The 25,183-nt window shown below is 39.4% G+C and overlaps 1 protein-coding gene across 1 annotated transcript in view; it reads left to right on the forward strand.

The window, feature by feature from the left end:
* The window catches only part of SMCHD1 (structural maintenance of chromosomes flexible hinge domain containing 1), a 168,505-nt gene that overhangs the window by 78,270 nt on the left and 65,052 nt on the right, over positions 1 to 25,183 (forward strand). The window contains exons 23-30 of the mRNA XM_048840395.2: positions 1,367 to 1,506; positions 2,981 to 3,115; positions 7,376 to 7,603; positions 8,987 to 9,135; positions 11,737 to 11,825; positions 12,934 to 13,052; positions 15,070 to 15,237; positions 17,704 to 17,829. Coding sequence (XP_048696352.1) covers positions 1,367 to 1,506; positions 2,981 to 3,115; positions 7,376 to 7,603; positions 8,987 to 9,135; positions 11,737 to 11,825; positions 12,934 to 13,052; positions 15,070 to 15,237; positions 17,704 to 17,829 — 1,154 coding nt within the window. The remainder of the gene's footprint in view (positions 1 to 1,366; positions 1,507 to 2,980; positions 3,116 to 7,375; positions 7,604 to 8,986; positions 9,136 to 11,736; positions 11,826 to 12,933; positions 13,053 to 15,069; positions 15,238 to 17,703; positions 17,830 to 25,183) is intronic.

The raw sequence follows: 25,183 nt of genomic DNA on the forward strand, positions 1-25,183 counted from the left end.
AACTCTACTAAGATTGTTTCATGGGCCTGGGAACAATTGTAGGTCATGTCAATCCTGTGCGGAAGATCCTTAATTGCCACTTTAGGACTTAATAAAAACTCTGCATCTGGTCTCTTAATGCCTATCCTTTTCATTTGACATTTTTAATCGTTAGGGTCCCGTTCAGCCACGGTAGGCAAATTTAGTAACCAGTTCTTGCTGATGATGTTTTTCTACCATTTATTCTCCCAAAAGCTTGTTCTACACTCTGGTTTTCAAAAATAACTTCCTGTAAGGGATAGATCAGAAAACTCTGTTTGGCTAAAGCTTTTTACTAGCAGAGATTTTAATGTAGTCTTCAAAAGTTGTCATGATCTCTTTTCCCTCCCTCCTTCCCGATCCCCAAAATAGCTGTCACTTAATAGGTCTTTTCCCACTTGTTGATAAAAATCAGTTTTAGATACTTGGGTTGTAAATGTATAGATCCCAGCTCAGGTGGAGTATCATAACTAATTACTTAGTTCCCTTTCCCTTTTTAAATTTTTTCTGAATGAATGGAGCTTTCACTCGGGATTTACTATTCTCTGTGATTCACCATAGTTGTTTTTATTGCATAGGGTAGAAATTAGAAGTTTTAAATAACTAATGGACAAGAAGAGAGATTCTTTGCAAAATATTTCTGAAAATAGACCAAAGCTATTTATTTTGTCTTTATTCATTCTCGAAGGACTTTGACATATACCTTTGGTCTAATAACTTAGTTTCCTTTAGGGACTCAACATTAGTTTTCAGAATTAAGATTGACAACATATACAAATTATTTTACTTTTTAAGCTATAAAGTTTATTTCGACAGCTCTCACTATGACCTCCACATCACATCATTTTTTCTTTTTCTTTATTTTTCTTTATGTTTGTGTATGAGTTATAAAGGTGGTAGATTACATGATTAGAATGCCTTTTAGCATGATTGATCAGATTTCTTTGTGGTTATCTGCACCCTATAGCACATTTCATAATTTGTCTTGCATCTCACGGGAAAGTCCAGTTTCAGTATCTCTATTGGTTTACTGGTCAGCACTGATAGTATTGGTGACTTGTAAAGATGTTATATTATATATCTGGTGATTGCTGTATGTTTGTCTATTTAAGCACATTCAGGAGAATAGTAAACAATACACATGTAAGGACAGAACTCCCTGCTTATTTCAATACTAGAATTCTTCTGAGCAAAGATTCATGAACATGAATTGTGCTAGATTGTTTGTTACCAAAGGTACCTTGGCTGTTTGTTTTCAGATTACCGTTGTTACACAGAGAAACTGAAGTCAGATAACTTGTAAAATTCTGAAGTGTAATCTCTACTCTGAAACTGTGTATGTTTACAGGCCCTCCTCGTCAATTGAAAGTGAAACCTGATTCTGAAATTCTAAAGATTGAAAATGGGACATCTTTCCCCTTTCAGGTTGAAGTGTTGGATGAAGCAGGAAATATAACAGCACAACCAAAACTGATAGTTCATTGTAAGGTAGGCTACATTTTATGTATACTAGCATAGGCTTCTGTTACGGCACTTGCTTTAATAAAAAAGTGTGGAAAGTCTATAATAAAAAAGTTTCGTCAACCAAATGTAATTTTCCAGACATTTTGAGATTTGATAGTAATTGCAACTTCAGTGCCACCTCTACCACATAGTCCCTGACTACATGTCAGAGGTACAAAAAGCTGACACATTAGAGATTAAAGAGATATTGAGATGAGGATATTTAATTACAGTATCAAGATACTTCAGGTCACGCTGTGTGTGTGTGTGCGTGCGTGTGTGTGTGCGCATGTGTAGAGAAAGAGAAACCCTGCTTACATTTATTTGGTCTTTGGATTAGCTAATGCCTCAAGTGAACTCTTAATATAAGAAATAACAGACTATTATTTGCAATATATTGTATGACAATAATTATTTTTAGTATTGGTTGTTTAACTGTCAGCAAACCACTGCAGAAGTTAATATTTTTTAACTCCTCTAACCCATTGCATGTATTTAGATTTCTCAGAAATAAGCTCACTGCGGGCAGCTTTAAAATGTTTAACAAGAATATTTGCACTTAGATTTTCATGTGTGTATTGTTTATGCATGTTATACGCTTAACTTTAACATTTTTATTTCATGAATGAGTGGTAAGTTTTCTATAAATTTTAGGGTATAAATCTAAACAAATTTTAAATTTTGAGTGGCAAGAGTCGTTGTTTGGGAAAAAAATAATTTAAGGCAAAATATTTTAAATATGCTTAGAGATGAAAATGCAGGCTAATCTGTATAAAAACAAATAGTGTATTATTCACGTATCCTAAGGGCAAGCCCACACTAGAGATGTTTGCTGGTATAGCTATGTCAGTTAAGTGTGGGGATTTTTGTTTGTTTGGCGGTGTTCTGTTTTGTTTTCTTGTGACATTTCTATAAGAGCAAAACCCCTAGAGTAGCTGCAGTTAAATTGGCATAAAAGTGCTTTTTGCCAGTATACTTTATTTCACTCCAGGAACTAATACAAGCTATACTGACAGTATAAGATGTGTACACACAGAACTGTTTGCCGTAGCTATATCAGCAAAAGTTTTCCAGTGTAGAGTAGACCTAAATTTTTAGGATAATGTGAGGGATTGTTGAAAACCAGTGTTTAAGCCTAAGCTACCTTCTTGCTATAACTAAGGAAGGACTGGTGCCCCTACATAATACATTGTTTGATACTTTTTTGTATGTATTATTAAATATGCATTATTAAACATGTATGTCAGTTACAGTTGTGATCCTTATCCTCCCAGGCCTCTCCTGTTGTTGTTTGTTCTCCATTGTTGTGAAAAGCCTGGCTTTGGATTCCAAGATTCTTGAAGGAGTGGACCTCTAATTTTACCTGTAAAGAGCCATGCTTGCCTTTGGTGTTGCATAACTAATATTTTAACTTATTTACATGCTACTATATTTAAGTGTAATTTTGCATTTTAAATAGTTTGTAGGTGCTCCAAATCTTCCTGTGTATGCCGTGGATTGCAGTAACGCTGGGACAAATATTTTAACTGGACCAGTGGTGCATGTACAGAATATAAAGAAAGACCAGATGCTCAAAGCAAGGATTGAAATACCTGTAAGTATTGATCTGCTGATGCATGCGAATGAAAGAGGTAGGGATGAATTTAAGTGACCGCCTGGACCTAAAGGATTGTGAACTATTAGTACCGACAGTTACTACATGGTTGAAGTCTCCTTGATTAGGGGAATCTGACAGTAGCACCAAAGAACCACCAGTTACCAAGAGTCCCTTTACACTGACTCCCCTGGTGCGAGGTGATAATACACAGCCTTCTAAGCCTCCAGTATATCCTTCACCACTGCACAGGATGTCTTCATCCTCCCAGACCCGTAGTCTCCCCAGTTGTTGGGATCAACCCTCACCAGAGAGATTCTAACACCAGAAACAAGCCCATTCCATTAACTACTCATGGCTTCATGACATGGGTACTGATGGCACTTCAGATGGAACTGGACCTGACCTTCTCTTCATTAGGAGAGTCAGATGTACCAGTGGAACTATCCTTCACTCTACCAAGGGAGTTCAGCTCAGACAGGGAATCAAGAGTCTCCTACTACCAATCTCGTCCATCCAAGTAAGGTCCTGCTGCTAGGGACCAATTTTTCCCAATAGCTTGGAGACTGCCACAACCTATTTTTGATCCCTCATACTGATGTGACAAGGGGCCATGGGGCCTGTACACAGCTGGAGACCGTGTGATCCAAGAGGGACTCTTTGCACCTCCTTGCCTCCAAGAGGTCAACCAGAGCTTCCTGAGCCTATGCAGGATGAAGAAGATGAACCAGATCTGCTGGTACCACCAGTACCAACACGTATTTCATTTTCCTTGAAGTCTCATCGTTTCCTCTGGACAACCACACACAGTTCCAAGAGCTGCTTTGGAGAGTAGCAGAAGAGCCTCAGATTCCCTTAGAGGAGATCCAGTACTCACAACACAAGTGCCTGGACAATCCTACAGCTTACAGGATCTAGCTGAATAGCACTCCTGGTCAATGAGGTGACTGGAACCAGCAAAATCTGTGTGGCACATGGAACCTACCCGTTCATCTTACCCTAAGATGGCAGCAAAAAATGATACTTTGTCCTGGCTAAGGGAGTGGAGTTTAGATTCATAGATACTAAGGTCAGAAGGGACCATTATGATCATCTAGTCCGACCTCCTGCACAACGCAGGCCACAGAATCTCACCCGCCCACTCCTGCAAAAAACCTCTCACCTATGTCTGAGCTATTGAAGTCCTCAAATCGTGGTTTAAAGACTTCAAGGAGCAGAGAATCCTCCAGCAAGTGACCCGTGCCCCATGCTACAGAGGAAGGCGAAAAACCTCCAGGGCCTCTTCCAATCTGCCCTGGAAGAAAATTGCTTCCCGACCCCAAATATGACGATCAGCTAAACCCTGAGCAAATGGGCAAGATTCACCAGCCAGATACCCAGGAAAGAATTTTCTGTAGTAACTCAGATCCCACCCCATCTAACATCCCATCACAGGCCATTAAGCCTATTTACCATGAATATTTAAAGATCAGTTCTTGTTCTCCCACCATGCCCTGAACTTCCTAGCCGTCAAAGCAGCCGTGGAAAGGACTAAAAACACCCAAGGGCCAGCCTTGTGGCTCAGGAGGCCAAGCGTTTAGACCTTATTAGGAGAAAGGTGTTTACTTCCACCAGCTTCCAATCTAGAATTTCCAACTACCCAGGCCCTCCTGGCAAATTTTTTTTTTTTAATTATTCTAAATTCCTGGTCTCTAAAGACAGGATACTCCAGGAGAATAGGGCTTGACCTCACACCCTTTTTGATAAGAGCGTATTAGTGACAAGAACCTGATTACAAGATGCAGTTGATGCTGCTGATACTGCTTCATGATCACTGCTAGAGTGATGCATCAGGAATCTTGGCTACACTCTTCAGGGTTCCCCCGATAGGTACAAAACACCATGAATCATTGCCCTTTAATTAAATCAGTCTTTTCTACCTGAAGACAGACAAGTCTTTGCATTCATTAAAAGACTCCATGGCAATCCTCTGCTTCCTGGATATATATACCCAGTTCTGAAGAAAGTAGCATCAGCAACCTTGCAAGCCTTTGCCACAGCCCTTCTATCACAAGCGCATTGACGAGCCACGCTGCAAATGGCAGTGGGTGCAGAAATGGAGATATATTGCCCAATACACCTCTTCTGCAGCTACCCAGCCTCCCCAACCAAAAAATACTTTTGATGGGACACTAAGGAGCTGTAAACCAATGTTCATGACATCTCCGAGATCCACTTTGGTGGATGCCTAGTACAATTTCACCACAACTGAGGGCAATAACAATGGACAACAGGTCATTCTTTTAGCTCAGTAGAGGTTCACCTGACGGCAGTCAGCACTTGTCACCCTGCAAAGGATGGCTTCTCTATCTTTTCTCACCCAGTCACCTCCCAATCAAGTTTTTAAAGGTCTTAATTAGAATTTCCCCACTGGTAATAAGACCAGCTGCTCAATGGGACCTTAATGTAGTGCTTTCAGCACATACCAAGCCACCTTTCAAACCCCCTGTTTATCTGTCTGATGCATCACCTGGCTATGAAGGTTGCTTTCCTCTTTGCCATCACCTTGGCCAGATGGGTAGGTGAACTGAAGTCCCTAATGGCAGACACTCTTTACACTGTATTTCATAAAGACAGGGTCTCGCTATGACTACATCCAAAATTCACCTTTAAAGTAGTTTTGGAGGCTCACATAAACGAGGCTATCCACTTACCTCTCTACTTTCCAAAACCCCACACTTTCAGCATGGAGAAGAAACTTCATTCCTTCAACATAAGATGAGCTGTGGCATTTTACCTACAGAGAAGAAAACAGATCAGAAAGTCATCTAGGCTGTTTCTTGCCATAGCAGGTCTAGCCCGAGGACAAGCTGTTTTCTCCCATTGTATCTCTGGCTGTATCCTACCTTTTCAATCAGTGCACACACCTTCGTTCCCCCACTGAGCTACAGGCTCATTCTACAAGAGCACAGGCAGCCTTGTTAGCATCACTTCTAGAAGTACCTCTGCTTGATATTTGCGAGGCAGCCATGTGGAGTTCCAGCCACACATTCTTGAGCAATACACCTTGGTCCAAGCCTCCTCCACTGATGTGTCCTTTGAGACAGTGGTTCTACAAGCACCTATATCGCTTGGATCCTCACACCCTCCTTCTATTTATGTACTGGTTGTCAGTCACCTACAGTGGAATACACATGGGGAACAGCACTCGATGAAGAAAGGGCAGTTACCTTTATAACAGCAGTTTTTTTTGAGATGTGTTGTCCTTATCTCTATCTCACTACCTGCCCTCCTTGCCTGCTGCTTTGGCTCCTCACTGAATCAGGATAGGAGGAGGAATTGGAGAGGCCTGGGTCTGCACTGCCCCTTATACTCTCAGCCTAAAGCACAAGGAGAGCAAGGGTACAGGGGCAGACCAACAGACATTAGTGACTAGAATTCTTTGGTCTCAGGTGCATCGAGCACACGTATATAGTGTGGAATACAGATAAAGACTGTGCATCTCGAAGAATTCCAGTTATGAAAGGTAAGTATTTTCCCTATGCCTTAATAGGGACCACGCCACTGGACCTGGTTGCTTTCCCTAGATCTTAGGTGTCCTGGGAAGGATGTCCAGGGATCCTTGGATCTGAATTGGTCAGATTAGTCCTTTGCATAGGCACTAGGAGTCTGGTTGTGTGTCCTCAGACTTAGTTAAGAAGGGATATTGCAGATTTAATCTCCAAAGTTTAGGAGCTGTAGTAATTTGGATTAATGGTGATACTTTATATCACTGATGAATATATTCTTAAGGTCTGATTTTCAGGGATACTAAACCTAATATCACCCACTGATGTCCAGAGGAGCTGCAGCACTCAGCACCTCTAAAAATATTGCCATTGGTATTTAACCCTGCAAAAGTTACAGTTGAATAGTAAGATGGCAAACTGACCTATTTCAAAAAGGGGGGTGTTATACTCTCGAACATAGATGTAAGGTTATTTTTAAAAATTGTTGTTTTTTAAAAAAATACACTGGATTTGAGGCATGTGAAACATTAAAATTTCTACAAATAACTAATATTTCAAGATGTGAAATTAAGATTTGCATTTTTATTGTAGTTTTGATTGGTGGTTGAGAGGCCAGATTCTGACCTCAGTTACACCTAGGCCAGTATAAACCCAGAGTAACTCCATTTATCTCAGTGGAGGTTAGAACTCAAATACACTCACACTCACAAAATGTACAAGTTTATATTTCATGTCTTATTTATATCACATTCAATGTTTTTGCCATGCATAGAGTTGTAAAGATGTGCCACCAGTGGAAAAGACTATTAAGCTGCTCCCCAGTAGCCATGTTGCAAGACTGCAGATTTTTAGTATAGAAGGACAAAAGGCTATTCAAATCAAACACCAGGATGAAATTAACTGGATTGCAGGGGATGTCATGCACAACCTTATCTTTCAAATGTATGATGAAGGAGAAAGAGAGATCATCATAACTTCAGCTCTAGCTGAAAAAATTAAGGTGGGTATTTTAGAAGAAACTTTATCATAAATTCAAAGGAAATGGGACACAATTGACAGAAAATACAATACGTAAAGATGAAAATGTACTGGCTTCTTTACAAGGGGTTTGTTCTCTCTCTTTTTTTTTTTTTTTTTTTTTTTTGAATCAGGTACATGAGCAACATTCCAACTGATTAGTCTCAGGATATGTCTACACTGCAATAAAACTCCCATGGCTGGTTCATGTCAGCAGACTTTTACTGCTAGACTGTAAAAGTTGAAGAGTAGTCATTTGGGCTTGGCTGGAGCCTAGCTCTGGAACTCTCCCTCCCCACAGGCTCCCACTTGAGCCTGAATGTCTACACTGCAATTTTATAGCCCCACAGCCCAAGCCCCAGTTATCTGACAGGCCAGCCCTGGATATTTTATTGTAGAATAAACATACCTTCACAGGCCCCTTGAAGATCTACAGCACCATACAAACATGCAAATGTTACTTTTCTCATTTAATAAGATTGCTTATCTCTATAAAATCCAATAAAATGTTAAAACTATGTCCATAGGGGGTAAAGACACTTAATGACCATTTTATTGAATTGAGTAAGACTTGTGTAATATGCATCATATTCTGTTACCATTAATGCCAGAAACTATCTCAACAGTAAAGGTTTTAGACTAAGATTACTTTAATTATGTAACACATTTTATTAATTGATAAAAGTAACATTACTTTGCTTGTTTGGCATTCTTGTTCCTCAAGGCTGCTGAGACTCAATAAGAATCTTGCCTGAGTAAAAATTGCAGAACAGGTCCTTTGGTTTATTCAGAACATCTTTTGCGGTAATATGTATTATGAAAAGTATGTTAGCATTTTCAAGCCTTTTTAAAAATAAAATACAATAGAAGTCCTGCCTCCTCCAGTGCAAAACTTCCTCATCTCTTCATAGCTACTCTCCAGTATAAAATGTTAATCTGTGTAATACCTGCCCCAGACCTATATTCTCAACTTTGGGGGCTTTCCCAACATTCGGTAGCCTGATCAGATTTGTGTCAAACCTGTAACTTCATGAAGGATTTGTGTAGGGCTTGATACCCAGGCAGAGCTCCATTGAATTGATTCAGATTTTGTCTTGGTAAGTTTTTATAGCATTAGGAGTCTGTTAACATGACATTTTAGGCAGTCAGAAAGGTTGAATGCAAGTTCTCTTCAAAGTAGACTTCTGTATTTGTTCAGGTAACAGAGGTTAGTGTTGGAAAAACTCAAGGCTCTCATGAATAAGATTACTACTACTGTGTACATTTTTACATACACAGTCCAGTCCTGAAAACCATAATGTATATGTACAAATGAAGGGATGAATTTGTATAGCCAGTGATTAGTTAATAAATATTTTGGTTTTAGGTTAACTGGACACCCAGGATTAACAGAGAGCAAATGATTCAGGGACTACTGCCTGATGTTAAAGTACCAACGTCTGTAAAAGATGTGCGTTATTGCCTAATTACATTCCATGATGACCATGTATCTTTGGAGAGTGCATTTACAGTCAGGTCTGTTCTTTTAAAACACATTTTTATTGATGATGCTTTTTGTAAAGGGTTGTAATACTGTCCTTTAAAAAACAATAATTAGTGTTTTTTCTATAAAAGGGAAAAAATTAAAAATATTTGGTGAAAGAGATCATACTTTGTAAAGAATTAAATAGGTTATCCTAAAGCAAAAAATGTTGATTGCAGAGAAGAACATGGTGTGTGAAGAAAAACATCAGTGTATGGCTGTACATAGCTTGACAATCACTTGTGAATATAAATCCATTTATAGGGAGGATGTTGGTGAAAAATTTTGGTAGGCTTCAGTTGCCTGTGTTACAGGATTGTTGAAAAGCATTGGCCTCTCTCTATTGGTTACAGCAACAACAAAAGGGAAATATTTGCATCAGTGCAGAGCACATTGTTACAGGTATCATACAATTGGAAACAGTGATTGTTAAATATGTACCTGACTTTCAGCATCTACAGAGCTTCAGAGCAGTGTACAAATATTAACTAAAAGTCAAAATATCTTTTCAAGGTAGGTTTGCAGCAATCAGACGTTCTCAAGATCCACAAAATACAAAATGGTAGCCAACCCTGAAGCAAGAAGACTGTAAAAAGTTGAAGCAGGAATCTCATCTTTAAGTGCTTGTAAAACACTCAACACACCTTTGTAGTGCAAAATAAATTACTTGAATAGACAGAAGATATTTTGATTAGGTAGTAGCTGCCATTCTTCTTCAGGAGAAAGATTCTTGAAAAACAAAACAAAAAGATTCTTGAAAAACAAACCATTGTTGTTGCTGAAACAAAACAGAATACTAGAGACCATCACCTTTATTTTTTATTCCTTATCTGAGAAGGTGATTCTTCTGTCTTCCCCTTGATAGGAATCTTCTTAACAAATTGTGTTTAGGAAGCTGATTCAAGCATAGTTATTTGTAAAATAAACTTATATTTGCATCTGAAAATTATTTTTTTTTGGTCAGACATGGTTGTCTCTTTACATAGAAGGCACTAAATGATAGTGCCAAATACGCTAACTGGTTGGAGCCCAAAGATTTGTTTGCTGCCAATACAGCATTAATATCACAATTTATTCCCAGTCTCCCTCTAGATGAACCCTAGGACTACCTTGGGAACAAGGCTTAATAGCCCTGAGAAGAATTTATGCAATGGTCTTGTAGTTATGTCGGTCCCAAGATATTAGAGAGATGAGATGGCTGAGATAATACCTTCTATTGGATCAACTTCTGTTGACGAGAGAGACAAGCATTCGAACTACCCAGAGCTCTTGATCAGCTCTGGGAAAGATACTAAGGCTATGTCTACACTGGCAATTGAGCGACAAAACTTTTGTCTTTCAGAGGTGTTTAAAAAAACCAAAACCCTGAAAGACTAAAATGTCGCAACAAGTGTCGGTGTGAACAGCGCATTGTCGGCAGTAGCACTCTCCTGCCAAGAACGCAAACACTTCTCGGGGGTAGAAGTTTTTTGTCGGCAGGAGAGCCAACAAACAGCAGCTACACTGCACGACTTCTAGTGCCATGGCTGTGGCGACACAGCGGTATCACTAAAAACTGTGTAGTGTAGACATAGCCTTAGAGTGTCTTCATCTTGAATGGTCCCTTAGAATATGCTAACTACTAAACTATCTTTTCAACCTTGTATTTAGTTGTGACACTGAGTACCTTTTCCAGACCTGAGGAAAAGTTCTGTGTTGCTTGAAAGTATGTCTCTTTCACCAACAGAAGTCGGTCCAATAAAAGATATTACCTCACCTACCTTGTCTCTCTGAGAAGAATGGTCAATCCTAAACAGAGTAGACATCGCTTAAGCTGGTCGTTGACATTTTATGGACTCATTTAGAACATAACTTGAATGCTGATTCTTTCAGCTGTTCACGGTCAGACATAATACCTGTGGAAGACAAAGTAACTCAAGTCAGTAAATAAACCAACGTAATTTTTTTTATAAGAAAAAATATCATTTTAAAGATCGTCACGCTAACTATTCATGCTACAATTATACATACTATAGATTAGGAAGAAATAGATTCCTCAATTCAACAAGATTGGTTCAGACAAAATGCACTGAAGGAAAATCTGGTCTACATGCCTTTCTTTATAGATGAGATCTTGATATCTTTGTGTATGTATATCAAGTCATATTAATCATGATCCAGATTCTAATGGATTTTACAACTAGACAAATGTTTTAAAATTAATTCAGACATCCGTACAATTTATTTTGTCCTAATCTGGTTACAAATACTGTTCCAAATTGCAGACTAAGCTGGACTTTAGCCTGGTTACAAAACACAATTAGCAATCTCATCTATGCTAAGTATTGGTAACCATACTAGTAGAAAACCAAGTTTAACCAGGTTCTCTGACATCATTGTATTTTGTCATACATACGGTGCTCACACTGGTTGTGGTTGAAGTGAAAATACAAAAGGTTATCAACTAATAAATCAAATGTAAGCACTTGAGTCCTGTAATATATGCAAGGATATAAATTTTGAAACTCCAGTTGCAAATGAATTATTTTTGTTAAATATGTTTGAAGTCATTGATTTAATGAAGAACTACAAGCCAATTTTGTATGCCAATTTAGACCACTTCCTGATGAGCCTAAACACATTAAATGCAAATTAAAAGGACCAAATACATTACAGATGGGTGAAGAGCTACAAAGTGAAATCGGTGAGTACCTGCATGTCCTATACTTCATTGTAGGATATAAAAATTTCCTTATCTCTCATAATGTATTATCTTATCTGTACAAAAAGCATGTGGGAGAAACTCTGTAGTACGTTGTCCAATATAAAATAGGCAGCTACATTTTAAAATTAAAATCCTAGTATGGAAGAGTTTATCACCTCTCAAAGTGAAAAGGTCGTGTTACAAATACCTTCTAGAAGACGAAACCCACCTATAAATCTGAATTCCTAGTCTACTTGATATTCCTCCCTCTGGAGCTCAGATCATCAGGAAGATTTTATTTAAGTCATGCTATCTAAAACCCCTTAATTTGAATACTATTTCAGACTTTATTCAGAAATTTGGTCATCTCTATATAAATTTATTTTTGGCTGAGGCTGCTAATTTGAATAGAAATAGGCATGCTGGGGAGACAATCAGCCTTTTCAGTATTCCTCAGTTCTGATGTTTTTCACAGCTTTTACCTCATATTTCAATGTCTTTATTATGCATACATTGATGACTTAAGTTCCCATTGGCTATGATGCTACAAATGTTTGGCTATGAGGTATTTTATTGGTAGAACTGTCAGTGAAATAATATGTTGTGATTTTTTTCAGCTGATTGAGAGGGTTTTTTTCTATAGTATACAAGCAGTTTAGCTATGCTGAATGTGTAAACGACCTCAACGTGGTCCGAAAAATATCAGATATCTAGTTAACTAGCCTCTAGAAATTAAAAATATTAGGAACATTTTGTGGGGGTATAAAAGTGTATCTTGAAATAAAACTCCTATTTCATTTGAGGTAAGAAAAAAATGAGCTTAAGACAGCTGATGTCAGTGCTTTAATGTGCTCTCACATGAGTTTCAATATTAAGAAGACTTCCCTTTTAATTCTATGTCAAGTTAAGAGATGAGCTACTACTAAAGGGTAAATGTGTGTGAATGGGAAAGGAGGAGTCTCGTCAGGTATGGCTAGACTAAATTAATGCATTTTTCACTATTTCCTATTTATATAGATTTTATGCATGTTCATACTTTGTCTATTAAAGAGGACTTTGTGCAGTTACAGATTTTTTTTGGAAAAATACGCATTCTTCTTTTTAATAGATGTGATGGTTACAGATCAGTATGGGAATCAGATTCAGACACTCTCAAGCTCTTGCATAAATTCCTTAGGAATTTCTGGGAATGGGCTGGATAAATCAAATTTGAAAACTACTTGGCAGGTAGGTACTCAGAAATACTTTCTAAGATGTCATACAGTGTGTTGTTGCCAGCTTGTAGCAATTGATTTATAATAAAACTATTAGTCACCCAGGAGAAATTTAATCAAAGTTGGAAAAAGTCTAAATTATCCTTTTGATACGTTAAAAGAGGAGAGTGATCTTAGAGATCTATTAAACTCTATCCCATGTGCCTGTTACAACTGGGGGATTCAGCAACTTAAGTTCCTTTTTTACTACTGATGATAAATCTCCATGCCATTGCTGCAGCTTATACAACAAATCTCATTTTTCAGGTTATGCTTCAACCTTTTCATCATTTGACCCGTTCTTACTCCATGCTCCATTTTTATGTCTCTTGTTTCTAGGTGTCAGTTTATTTTTTTTAAGTAATTTTCTCATTTCAGTCTTTTGTGTTGCACTTTGTGGATGTAGGGATGTTTGGTGTGTGGGGGGGAAAAGAATGAGAAGACATAACTGCTAGATATAGACCATTAGTATTACTGAGTCGTTAGTAGAGATGATCCAAGTATTTTTCAATGCCTGTGCCACCTTTAAGTTTCTGGAATTGCAAGGTCTCAGCTTGTCTCTGTGTGACTGAAGAACATGTTACCCCAAGTTCCTCTAAAAGTCCATCTTCCTGAAAATACCCAGGACACAGTGGACTTGGCAGAAGGATTTGCTAGCGCGAGCAAGTTTCCTCAAAAAAGTATAAATTGATGTGTAGAAAGCAAAGAGTGATTGATTTTTTTTTTGTTATGTTTGGGGTGCAGAAACAGATGACTGCTTTTCAAAATGTGGACTCTAGTTGCTGATAAAATAATTACGGACTGTTGTGTGATTATACATATATGTAATTACATAAAAATGTACAGTGACGCTTATAAGAGTTCCTCTAAGCCAATTTCTCAGAAACCTAACATCTGAAACAAAAGTTCCATTTTGTTTCTTAGCAATAAACTGATAATTGTTTTATCATTTCATTTTTCCTGAAGTTGATGTAAGATATATCAGTCATTGCCTGGTTAATAGGCTTTCTTTCTCTCTCCAAGCTAAACAGCTGTCTAAAACAGTTTTAGCATATGTACAGTAAATGTAGTTTCTTCTGTGTTCAGTCGTTGATCGGTGAACTAACTAAATTTTGTGACTTTTTCAACTTTTAATATCATTTTTCACTTTCCTTGTTTTCCTATTTTCCAATTTATTTGAATTGTATTTTTTCTTAATATCTAGCATAAAGATACAAAATCCTGCTACACGGAATTTCTGTCAAATAGAACTTAATTTAATTTTCAATGGCAAACAACAACAAAAATAAGGGGAAGGAGATTTTTTACACTGTCCCATTCAGTTATGTTACAGAATTCCCTTTTTTTGGTGTGGCTCCACTTGTAGGTCCTAAATAATTGTTGGATTTAACATTTATTATTGCATGCAATAGCTCTGATGTAGTTATGTTTGAATAAATTGAGATCCTCAACCTGCTTTTCATTTTTGTGTGTTGGGGCAATAAAGGCAAGTGGCTGATCTTTCTGCCTTGGGCAATTTATTTTAATGTATGTTAGTATTTGATTTTAACACAGCCTTTCAGTATTCTGCTCCTTCATTTGAGTGAGTTATTTATTTTTACGGGGAATAAGCTATCATTTGTTTTTTCATGTTGAGTCATCATGTTAAGACAAGCAAATATACATTGTGTCTGGGCTTATACATTTTTGACAGTTTTGCATGGTTGTTTTCCTGTATGACCTGTCCTTAGGTATCATGGCATAAAAATAATTAGATAAAACCCCATTTACTCTGAAGATAGGTGTCTTAAGAATATTTGCACATCCCAAAAGACCTTGACATTTTAACAGAGATCAAACATTGCAATATAATCTTTTTGTTTATTGTACAACAAAAAGACTGGTATCCAATGTACATAAATAGTAAGTCACATTTTTAAATCTGAAAAAAGAATAAATTACATTTCACTTTGCTTTTACTAAAAACATGTTACATTTCTGTTTCTTAATAGGAAAGTACACAAACCATGACAGTCAAAGGTATTAGCTTTTATCCAGGTCTTCCTGGAAGCAAAGAATTGTGTTTTGCTTGGCGTGAATTTTCTGATTTTCTCAGAGTAAATTTGACTTCAGGACCTCCAGTTAAGCTACACCTTATGGATTGGCCAGAATTAGAGGAGGTGAGTCAGCGTCTTTGGTTCAGATCCAAAGGGTTTAATACCAGCTTTTTATATATCCAGAGTTTTTGAAGTATAAGGAGCAAAGATGAAACCTGTTGAGTTTTTCTTTCAATATAGTATATTCAGTATTCCTGAAAGTTTCTAGAACATAACAGCCTTGGAGATCAAAGTTCACTTTCTCTACAAGACAGTATAGTACAGACAGAAGCAATTCAAGCTTCCACCAGTGCCCCTGTTTATATGGAGATGTGCTAGGGTCTGCCAGACCCTCTGAGGCCCCCTGCTGGAGGCTGCATGGCCCTGCCACACCCTGCCCCAAAAAAGGGCAGTGGAGAGGAGAGGGTCCTCCAAGCTGCCTAGAGTGGCTGTGTGGGACACAGCCAGTCAGGGCCCAGCAACCTAGAATAAGAAGAGTTGCAGGGCCAGAGGGAGTTCAGTTCCCTGTAAACTGTAGGAGTTTGAATGGTGTGTGGATGGCTGACAGAGCTACAGAACCCCAGACAGGGCAGTGCTGCCAGAAGCGAGGGAGAGCAAGAAGGAGCCCTTAGCTGGTTGCTGGGACTCCATTAGGACAGGGACCTGAGGTAAGAGTGAAGACGACATGGGGAACTGGCCTAGGGAAATAGAGAAACCGTGGAACATAGTTAAAGGGACACTACAGACAGCTGCGATCTACAGGCTTCCTGGGCTGGGACCGGGAATAGCGGGTGGGACTGGGTCCATCCCCCATTAGCCACTGGAGGGGCAGTGGCCTGGACAGTGAGGCACCCCAGAGGGGCAACTGAACTATAGTGGCCCAGCTGGAGAGCTGAAGCCAGGAAGCCCCAAGAGGGCGAAGACATTGTCTCCACGGAGGGAGTTATGGGGCGCTGCTCTATCCCAGTGGAGGGACAATCTGAGAGAGAGAGAGAGTGAGTGTTGCAGGTGTGCACACTCTGCCGAGGGGGCGCTCACAAGAGGTTAGTGCACCCCATTACAGGATACCTGTGTGTTTTGAACTAGACTGTGACCATCCGGTCATTTTATGTGTAACAGTTTACCTGACAAGTCAAAATCGGTTGGTTTTTAAAAGCAGGATTTATTTTAAAAGTTAGCTCTCTCTAAAACTTAAATCTGAATTTTACAATATTTTGTGATCATAATTACCGTGGCATTTTAAACTGTTTTACTCTCATACTCCTCTTCCTCAATCTTCAAGAGGTGAACTGCTGCACTGCCATGTGACTCTTGGAGACAGTCCAGCATTATTACTGAGGTCTCTTGGACTAAACTCTATACCTTGCTTCTCAAGCTTGCTAGAAGTTCTGCCTTAGACAGTGAAACAAGTTGGCAATTCAAATTTTCTGTTTCTAGTTTTTATTTCTGATATGCTGGTTTTTAAGGTAGTAGGAAGACAGCCCTTATCCTTATGTGCTTTCAGTCTAAAAGCAAAAGAACAGATGGAAAGTGAGGAAAGTAACACAACATCCAGGTAGAGTGAACAGGGTGATGTCTGGCACTACATATGTTAACACTATCAGATCTTTAGTGGGTTTTTTATTTTCTTTTTTACATATTAAAATTGATTCAAGTGATGACTTTTGGGTGGTGAAAAGTAGGTAAAGTGTAAAAAAGGAAGAGGTAGGAAGGGATAAGGTTGTTACACTGAGAATACAAAAGAGGAAGAAAGTTTAGATAGAGAACTGAGAAGGAAGCTGATGTGGAAAGGGAAAGCAAAAGGATCAGGGATTGTGACTGAAACAATTAATAGTATATTTTTTAATTAAATAAAAATCTAAGTGTAGTTTAGGATACTATTAGGTTGCTCCTGCTACAGCTCTGTTGAAGGCAGTAAGAGAGAAGATTTTTAATTGCCTTTGAACAGACACCTAGAAGCATCTCTCCCTTCCCTCTGTAGTCAAGGCCATGTGGATGGGTAGTAAGTCAGTTGGTGGGATGGCATAGTCTCAGATATCAAGAAAGTGTGCAGAGATGACGCATGTCTATTGATAGTGGGGGGCCTAACCCTGAAACAGCTCGAGTCACCGCACCCCCAGCAACCCACTCTTCGCAGAAAGCAGCACTGCCTCTCTCCCCCACCAACCAACACTCCCCTCCGCCCCTGGAAAGCAGTGCCACCTCCCTGCAGCTTCCAGCTATTGCCTCTGCCTCTCCCTGCCCAGAACAGCTCACTGGCTCAGCTGACCTGCAGGGAGGGGGCCAAGCTGCACCATGTGATCAAGCAATCTGGGGTGCATGTGATCCAACATACGCACTGCCCCATGCGTTGCCTCCACTGGGGCTTTAATTCTCTACCATAGGCAGCCTAGTTTAGGAGGCAGCTGATGGAAGGCATGGCCTCATGTTCCTTGGTCATGATTTGTTGGGAGGAGGAGGGTAGTTCTTGCTCACACCCCTATAATGATTGTCTGACACACATTCCATTTACAATAAAGTAAAAAATATATATATTTGTCTCTTTTTCAGCCTATCGCAGTAATTAATGGTAGAGAACTGCAGAAGCCTTTGATAGTTCAGCTCTGTGATCAGTGGGAAAATCCATCTCCTGAACCAAATGTCAAAATCAGTCTTGTAAAAGCTAACAACTTAAAGGTAAAGTGAGATCTTAGAAGATGTCCTGGCAGCTTTTATGTATCAAAGCTCATAAATATAATCTATCAAGACACAGCTATATCACCTCCCTACATCTCTATCTAGTTTCTCCTTTTAAAAAATATGTTGTGGAATTTTAAAGTACGGATGTGAATATACCAGCTAAAAAGAGCAGAATAATCTTTTACAGTAGTAACATACAATAAATAATAAAAAATAATTTCCATCACAGATTCCGCAGTTCTTTTTTCTTTTTAACTAAAATTAAATACAGTAATAAAACTAATAATTTATGCTATTAATTTGTAACTTTTTTTTTTTTTTACTTTCTTTCCCTGGGCCTTTCTCTGTACCTTCTCCATATTCCCTCCATTTCTTCTTATTGCTACTCTTACTTAGTCTTCAGGTTCGTACTTAAGTAATCTACCAAATGACAATAAAAAACAGAGCCATTAGTATGGTACATAATCACCTTGTTCAGTATTTCTCAAACTGTAGCCCATCAAGAACTGACTGATGGTCTGCAAAAAGCTGGCAGGCTACACAGTTCTGGCTTCCCTGCTTGTTTCCCTCTCTCAATGCTGAGATGAAGGTTCTTTGCAGTGAGTATCAAGTGGAAATGAGGAGGAAACAGCTTAGCTGTGTGTAAGCAATTGCTGCTGTTGCCACTAGGATATTATGAAGATATATATGTAAGATGGTCTTCACAATTGCAAATGGGATGGAGGTGGTTTGTGAGGTGGTCTCTTTATTAAAATGTGGTCCGCAATATGAAAAAGTTGGATAACCCTGATTTTTGTGTATTTTTAATGTGTGCTAGTTTTTGCTTATATATAAGATGTTTTTCTGCTGCACAGCTTCTCTCCTCATTCATCACAAATGGGTAATTCCTCATTGGTGGAATTTGGAGATAGTTCTGAAGGCTCCAGAGTTAAACTACACCCTTTAATTCAGGCCACAAAATTTTTTGCCTTCGTGGGCAGAACAAGTTTACTGAAGATTCTGCATCAGCTTCAGATAAATTTAAAATTTGGAGGTTTATATTGAAATAAATATGAAAATGAATAATGCCCCTACTCTGCTTGCGCTACATTGATGACATCTTCATCATCTGGATCCATGGAAAAGAAGCCCTTGAGGAATTCTACCATGATTTCAACAATTTGCATCCCACCATCAGCCTCAGCCTGGACCAGTCCACACAAGAGATCCACTTCCTGGACACTACGGTGCTAATAAGCAATGGTCACATAAACACCACCCTATACCGGAAACCTACTGACAGCTATGCCTACCTACATGCCTCCAGCTTTCATCCAGACCACACCACACGATCCATTGTCTACAGCCAAGCTCTACGATACAACCGCATTTGCTCCAACCCCTCAGACAGAGACAAACACCTATAAGATCTCTATCAAGCATTCTTACAACTACAATACCCACCTGCTGAAGTGAAGAAACAGATTGACAGAGCCAGAAGAGTACCCAGAAGTTACCTACTGCAGGACAGGCCCAACAAAGAAAATAACAGAACGCCACTAGCCATCACCTTCAGCCCCCAACTAAAACCTCTCCAACGCATCATCAAGGATCTACAACCTATACTGAAGGACGACCCATCACTCTCACAGATCTTGGGAGACAAGCCAGTCCTCGCTTACAGACAGCCCCCTAACCTGAAGCAAATACTCACCAGCAACCACACACCACACAACAAAAACACTAATCCAGGAACCTATCCTTGCAACAAAGCCTGTTGCCAACTGTGTCCACATATCTATTCAGGGGACCCCATCATAGGGCCTAATCACATCAGCCACACTATCAGAGGCTCGTTCACCTGCAGTCTACCAATGTGATATATGCCATTATGTGCCAGCAGTGCCCCTCTGCCAGGTACATTGGCCAAACTGGACAGTCTCTACGTAAAAGAATAAATGGACACAACTCAGACTTCAAGAATTATAATATTCAAAAACCAGTCGGAGAACACTTCAGTCTCTTTGGTCACTCGATTACAGCCCTAAAAGTGGCAATTCTTCAACAAAAAAACTTCAAAAACAGACTCCAACGAGAGATTGCTGAATTGGAATTAATTTGCAAACTGGATACAATTAACTTAGGCTTGAATAAAGACTGGGAGTGGATGTGTCATTACTCAAAGTAAAACTATTTCCCCGTGTTTATTCCCCTCCGCCGCCCCGTTCCTCAGACGTTCTTGTCAACTGCTGGAAATGGCCCACCTTGATGATCACTACAAAAGGTTCCCCACCCCCCCCACCCCCACTCTCCTGCTGTTAATAGCGTACCTTACCTGATCACTCTCAATACAGTGTGCGGTAACACCCATTGTTTCATGTTCTCTATGTATATAAATCTCCCCACTGTATTTTCCACTGCAAGCATCCGATGAAGTGAGCTGTAGCTCACGAAAGCTTATGTTCAAATAAATTTGTTAGTCTCTAAGGTGCCACAAGTCCTTCTGTTCTTTTTGCGGATACAGACTAACACGGCTGCTACTCTGAAAGCAATCATTACAGTATTTCTTCTGTTATTTATTCATACTTAGTTCAGTTTATGTGGTTTCCAAATTTTAATTTTTCAATGTGCTGTATAGTTTTGTATTGAAAAGTTACAAGCATTATAGAAGTTTGGGGCGAGGGGTTGCAATTGTGTAAGAGACATACCAGGGAAGGTGTGACGGTTCAGTTTCTTCCAAATACTTTGTGGTATAACTTCAATTTTTATTCATTTTCATGCTGGATGATTTCATTTCACCTTCTAGCTCCTCTCCTGTCACTGAGGAATCACCAGAATACTGAGGCTCTAACCTCTGGTTTCTTTGGTACAACAGTGGGCTGCTTCTTCCCTCTACTATCACAGCAGAGAAGCTTTTCAAGCATTGAGCCAAGTCAAAGAGGTACTACATGCAGTTTTTCATGTGCCTCAAAGGACAGCTATACCCTGCTACTATAATCCACCACTCCTTGCTTTGTCATGGTCTAGAGCTTTGAGTCAGACTGGCATGCTAGGGCCTCTACTCCCCTGCCCAAAGCTGTTACTCCACCATGGGAGGCTTGACCAGGAGCATGAGGATTCCTACAAAGAGGAGAACTTTTCACAGCCTGCTCAGGGCTAAGTCTTGCAAACTCCAGAGGCTTGGAGTATCAAAAAGACAAAAGCCAAGCGTCCCTTTCATAAGGAAAGGTTTCAGAGTAGCAGCCGTGTTAGTCTGTATTCGCAAAAAGAAAAGGAGTACTTGTGGCACCTTGGAGACTAACAAATTTATTTGAGCATAAGCTTTCGTGAGCTACAGCTCACTTCATCGGATGATCGATGAAGTGAGCTGTAGCTCACGAAAGCTTATGCTCAAATAAATTTTAGTCTCCAAGGTGCCACAAGTACTCCTTTAATAAGGAAGTGATTCATATTGTTAATGACCAAGTCCTGTAAAAATTATGATTTAAACTTTTTCTCCTTTGCTTTCCCAACCTGAAAGAAGTGTTTGCTTCTCTCCTGTACAGACTCCTGTGTGAGAGAGCCCTTGTGTCCTGAAGCATGTCTGGGCATGCAAAGAAGCCTGTTATTCCTATGAAGCCCTGTCTCAGCAGCAGTGCAATGGGAATTGTGCTTGTCTGGGTTTCAGCCCATAGACCTTCACTCTGCCAGGGAAAGGGGTTCACAGCTGGGGAGAGAGTTATCCAACTCCCTCTCAATAGACTAACTCTACATTAAAGCTTAAGGAGCACTTCAGGCAGTCCGTGCCCAGAACCAAGGCACATAAAATTTCCATTTCCCATGCAGCTGCATCCATTGTGAGGTTATGGGGGGAAGTGGGAAATTGCTTCCTGTGTTCCAAATGGAGTAAAGCTCCGGGTGGTACTAGATCTCTCCCCAAATACTTTACATGGGTATAAGCTAGGCTGGGAAGAGGCAGACATCTTTGCAGGTTCCTGGGGTCATCTACAGGCTATTCCCACAGTCAGGGTATTGGTCCTAGTACCTGTTTCGACTGAGTGGGTCCTGCTGTGATTAGTAACGAGAGCAGTAACTCTTGACTCAGTGGCTACAAGTAAGCCAATTTACACCCATAAATATTAATCAGTCATCCCAAACGTATTCCCTGGCATCTGAATTTGAAGATGTGAGGATGTTTGAGGAAACATTAGCGAAGTCAGCAGGTGAGAATACAGAGAGACCTTAACCCTCCGTCAGTTTTCCGGAGCTGACCATGAATCTCCAGATAGTCATTGGATTTGAAACCCATTCTTGGTAACAGGTGACTCCATTTTAACTTTAAGTATCTTGCTCAAGAAAATCTTCTAAAATTGTCAAGTGATCACATGATGAAGACCCATGTTCTCAAATTTAACAAACCAGGAATTCTGGATTTCTGTTAAAGGAGAGTATAAAGAACTCAGTGATGAAATTATGGAAGTACTGTTTCCATTCACTCCCAGCTATCTCTGTGAGTCTGGTTTTCAGCAAAGACCTCTGAAAACTAAACCCAGAAATTACTGAAATTTAGCACTGGGCACAAATCATTTTCCACCAGAGATTCAGCCAAACATTGCACAACTGTGGAGTTTGAAACTGACCTGTTTTTCTCACTGAAATCTTAAGCTATGTCCAAACATGCCAAAACATCCATATTTTCACATTTTAGTTTTTAAAATACAGATTTAATTGGATTATATTATTAAACTGTATGTGGTTAAATAAAGTCACAAAACCATCCATCTTGAATCTAGTGTTCTGAACTCTTGAATGTAGTGTCCTAAGTCAGTGTTTAAAAAAAAAAAAGTGTTTGGGGAGACGCTAATTTTAAAATATCGGTAAGGGAGCCGCAATACTAAAAAGTTTGGGAATCACAGCACTAGCAGAGGGAAAAATCTGGAGACGCTTCTAACAAAGACCTAAATGAACTTTCTCCACAAGTCAAAACGTTGCGAATGACAAAGGCAAAATTAACACGTGTACATACGTTTGTGTGTGTGTGTGTAAGAGCTTACAATTCCTGTACAAAACTCTCCCTTTTGATCTACTCTTTGCACCCAGTATCTTTAGAAATGGCTGGTGATAGCCACAACAGGTTTCAGACTGCAAGTTACACATCTAAAACCATTCATGGACAACGTGTCTATCACTGCCCTGTCCAGAAAAACAGACTCACACCTAACTTACCAGCTCCTAGAAAGGATTCAAACCTACCAATTGTACAAAATCAAGAAAAACTTTTTGAACCTAATGGAGAGAATTGCTCATACCAGGGTCAAAATAGGCATGTCTCTGGCCATAATTTTACCAACAGAGGAAAGATTTTGGAAAGATACAAAATTTCATTACAACAGTTTTTTTTTTTGGCAATTATCTCTTTCAGCTAGGATTGCTGGTGCCACACATTAGTATCACCCACCTACATGGGGTTTCTAAATATGTGCCTCTAGAAATTCCTTCTGAATACCTGAAATCATTCAGTGTATGCAGTCAAAATTAGACATTATTTCCAGTCATGTCTGAACATTTGTTTGTGCACAGGTAAATATAAACTATAAAAAGCCAGTCCAATTTGCACTCTAGACCCTTGAAATACTCACTATGGAAGGAAGCATCACGGGGTTGGACGTATACCTGGAAAACATGATAACCATGGGATTATGGTATCTCACTCAAAAAAGGAAAGCATCCAGTTCTCTCAAGCACACACCTGTGGTTTCCAAAATCACAGAATAGACATCCTGTTTAGTTCACTTTGAAAGCTCTATCAGTAAGGTGTCTGATCAGAAACATAGGAATGGTCATACAGAAACAGACTAGTGGTCTAGTAAGTCAGTACGTGGCTTCTGAGGGTAGCCAGTACCTGAAACAGAGGAAAGTGCAAGAAAACCAGTGGTAGGTTGTTACAGAATAGCATGGAATAGGGGAAGTTATCTCCTACTTTTGTTAGAGGCTGGCTTGTGATCTGAAGCATGAATGTTTTTACCCCTTCCAAAACCAGAGAGTAACGAGAAGTTGAAGCTTTGATACAATGGAAATAATATCCTGGTCAGAGAAGAATCCACTGCTTTTCAGGACAGTTCATATAAAGGAAACAGAAAAGAGTGTGCTGAAGTCCTTCTAGTCTTGTGTTGGCCCTGAAGGTGCTTGTTTGGATTTGATAGCCAAGGAACCTCAATTGTCCCTGCAGAAATGACTAGGCCCCTTAAAGCAGGGACACCTCCACCCAGACCTGGACCACTTACAGTTCACAGCCTGGACATTGGAAGAGAAATGTGGTTCAACAGAGATTTTCTCTTAGCCTCATTTGTACATTATGGAATCCATAAAGAACTCTGGGGCAGGGACTGTCATTTGTACAGTGCCAAGCACAGTGAGCACTGGACTTCAGATGCTACCAGAATACAAATAATAATCACAAATTCTTGTGATCTTAGCTATTCTAGAGTTTTTCCAAGCTGATTGGTTAAAGTTCTACACCTAAACATAATGGGGAAATAGAGTACCAGCATTAGTGTCATTCTTCATGCAGACATATTGGACTCCCCATCTGAGTCTGAGGTATCAAGACTAAACGAATGGCAGATTAGACAAGCCTGTGGCTAGCCTTTTTAGTTGTCATTGCCTCTGAAAGACATTTTGTTGTTTGTTCTATCTATACAAAATACACACTGCTGCTATTGGGGAATATGTCGTCGTAGCTTCAGAAAGCTTTCTGCCCAAAGTATGTTCTTCTTTCCACAATTCTTGGGAAATCGTTCTTTCATCATTTTGTTCCAATCCTTAGCACTCCTTTGCGAGGTCATAGCATAAATGGGCATCCCTAGAAATCTAAAGATATACCTTGAACCTACAAAGTACATGTGGCTAATGTACCCTGTTTTGATTCCATCCCAACCGTCAGGCCTCAGATTTTCAAAGTTGCTAGATGTTAATGTTGCACCAGTTGGTATGATAGGCATTTGGAAACCATTCACAGAGGGAATCAAGGCTCCTTCTATAAGATCCGCTGTGGCATGAGACATACGTGTCTGAACCTCATGTGAGAAAAACTGACAAAATAGGTTTCTGTTCCTCTTGAAGTGTCATCTTTGGAAGAAAGGTACTACTGGATTGGATTCCAAATTCCCTTGATATACAAAGCTTTTGTCTTTATGTGGGATAACTTCTATTCTGCCTTTTGTTCTGCTGGATTAAAATTCTTCATCCTTTCCCATGCTACTTCTGGGAATCAATGCTTGCTACTTCTCAGCAATAACGTTGGCCTACCTCTAAATTCCACAGGTGAGAGGCATTATCCATTTGTTTTGAATGAGAGGAGACGCTGCTAACAGGAATTTCAAATAAGTTCTCA

This window comes from Caretta caretta, chromosome 2, assembly GCF_965140235.1.
Source record: "Caretta caretta isolate rCarCar2 chromosome 2, rCarCar1.hap1, whole genome shotgun sequence".
NCBI lineage: Eukaryota > Metazoa > Chordata > Testudines > Cheloniidae > Caretta > Caretta caretta.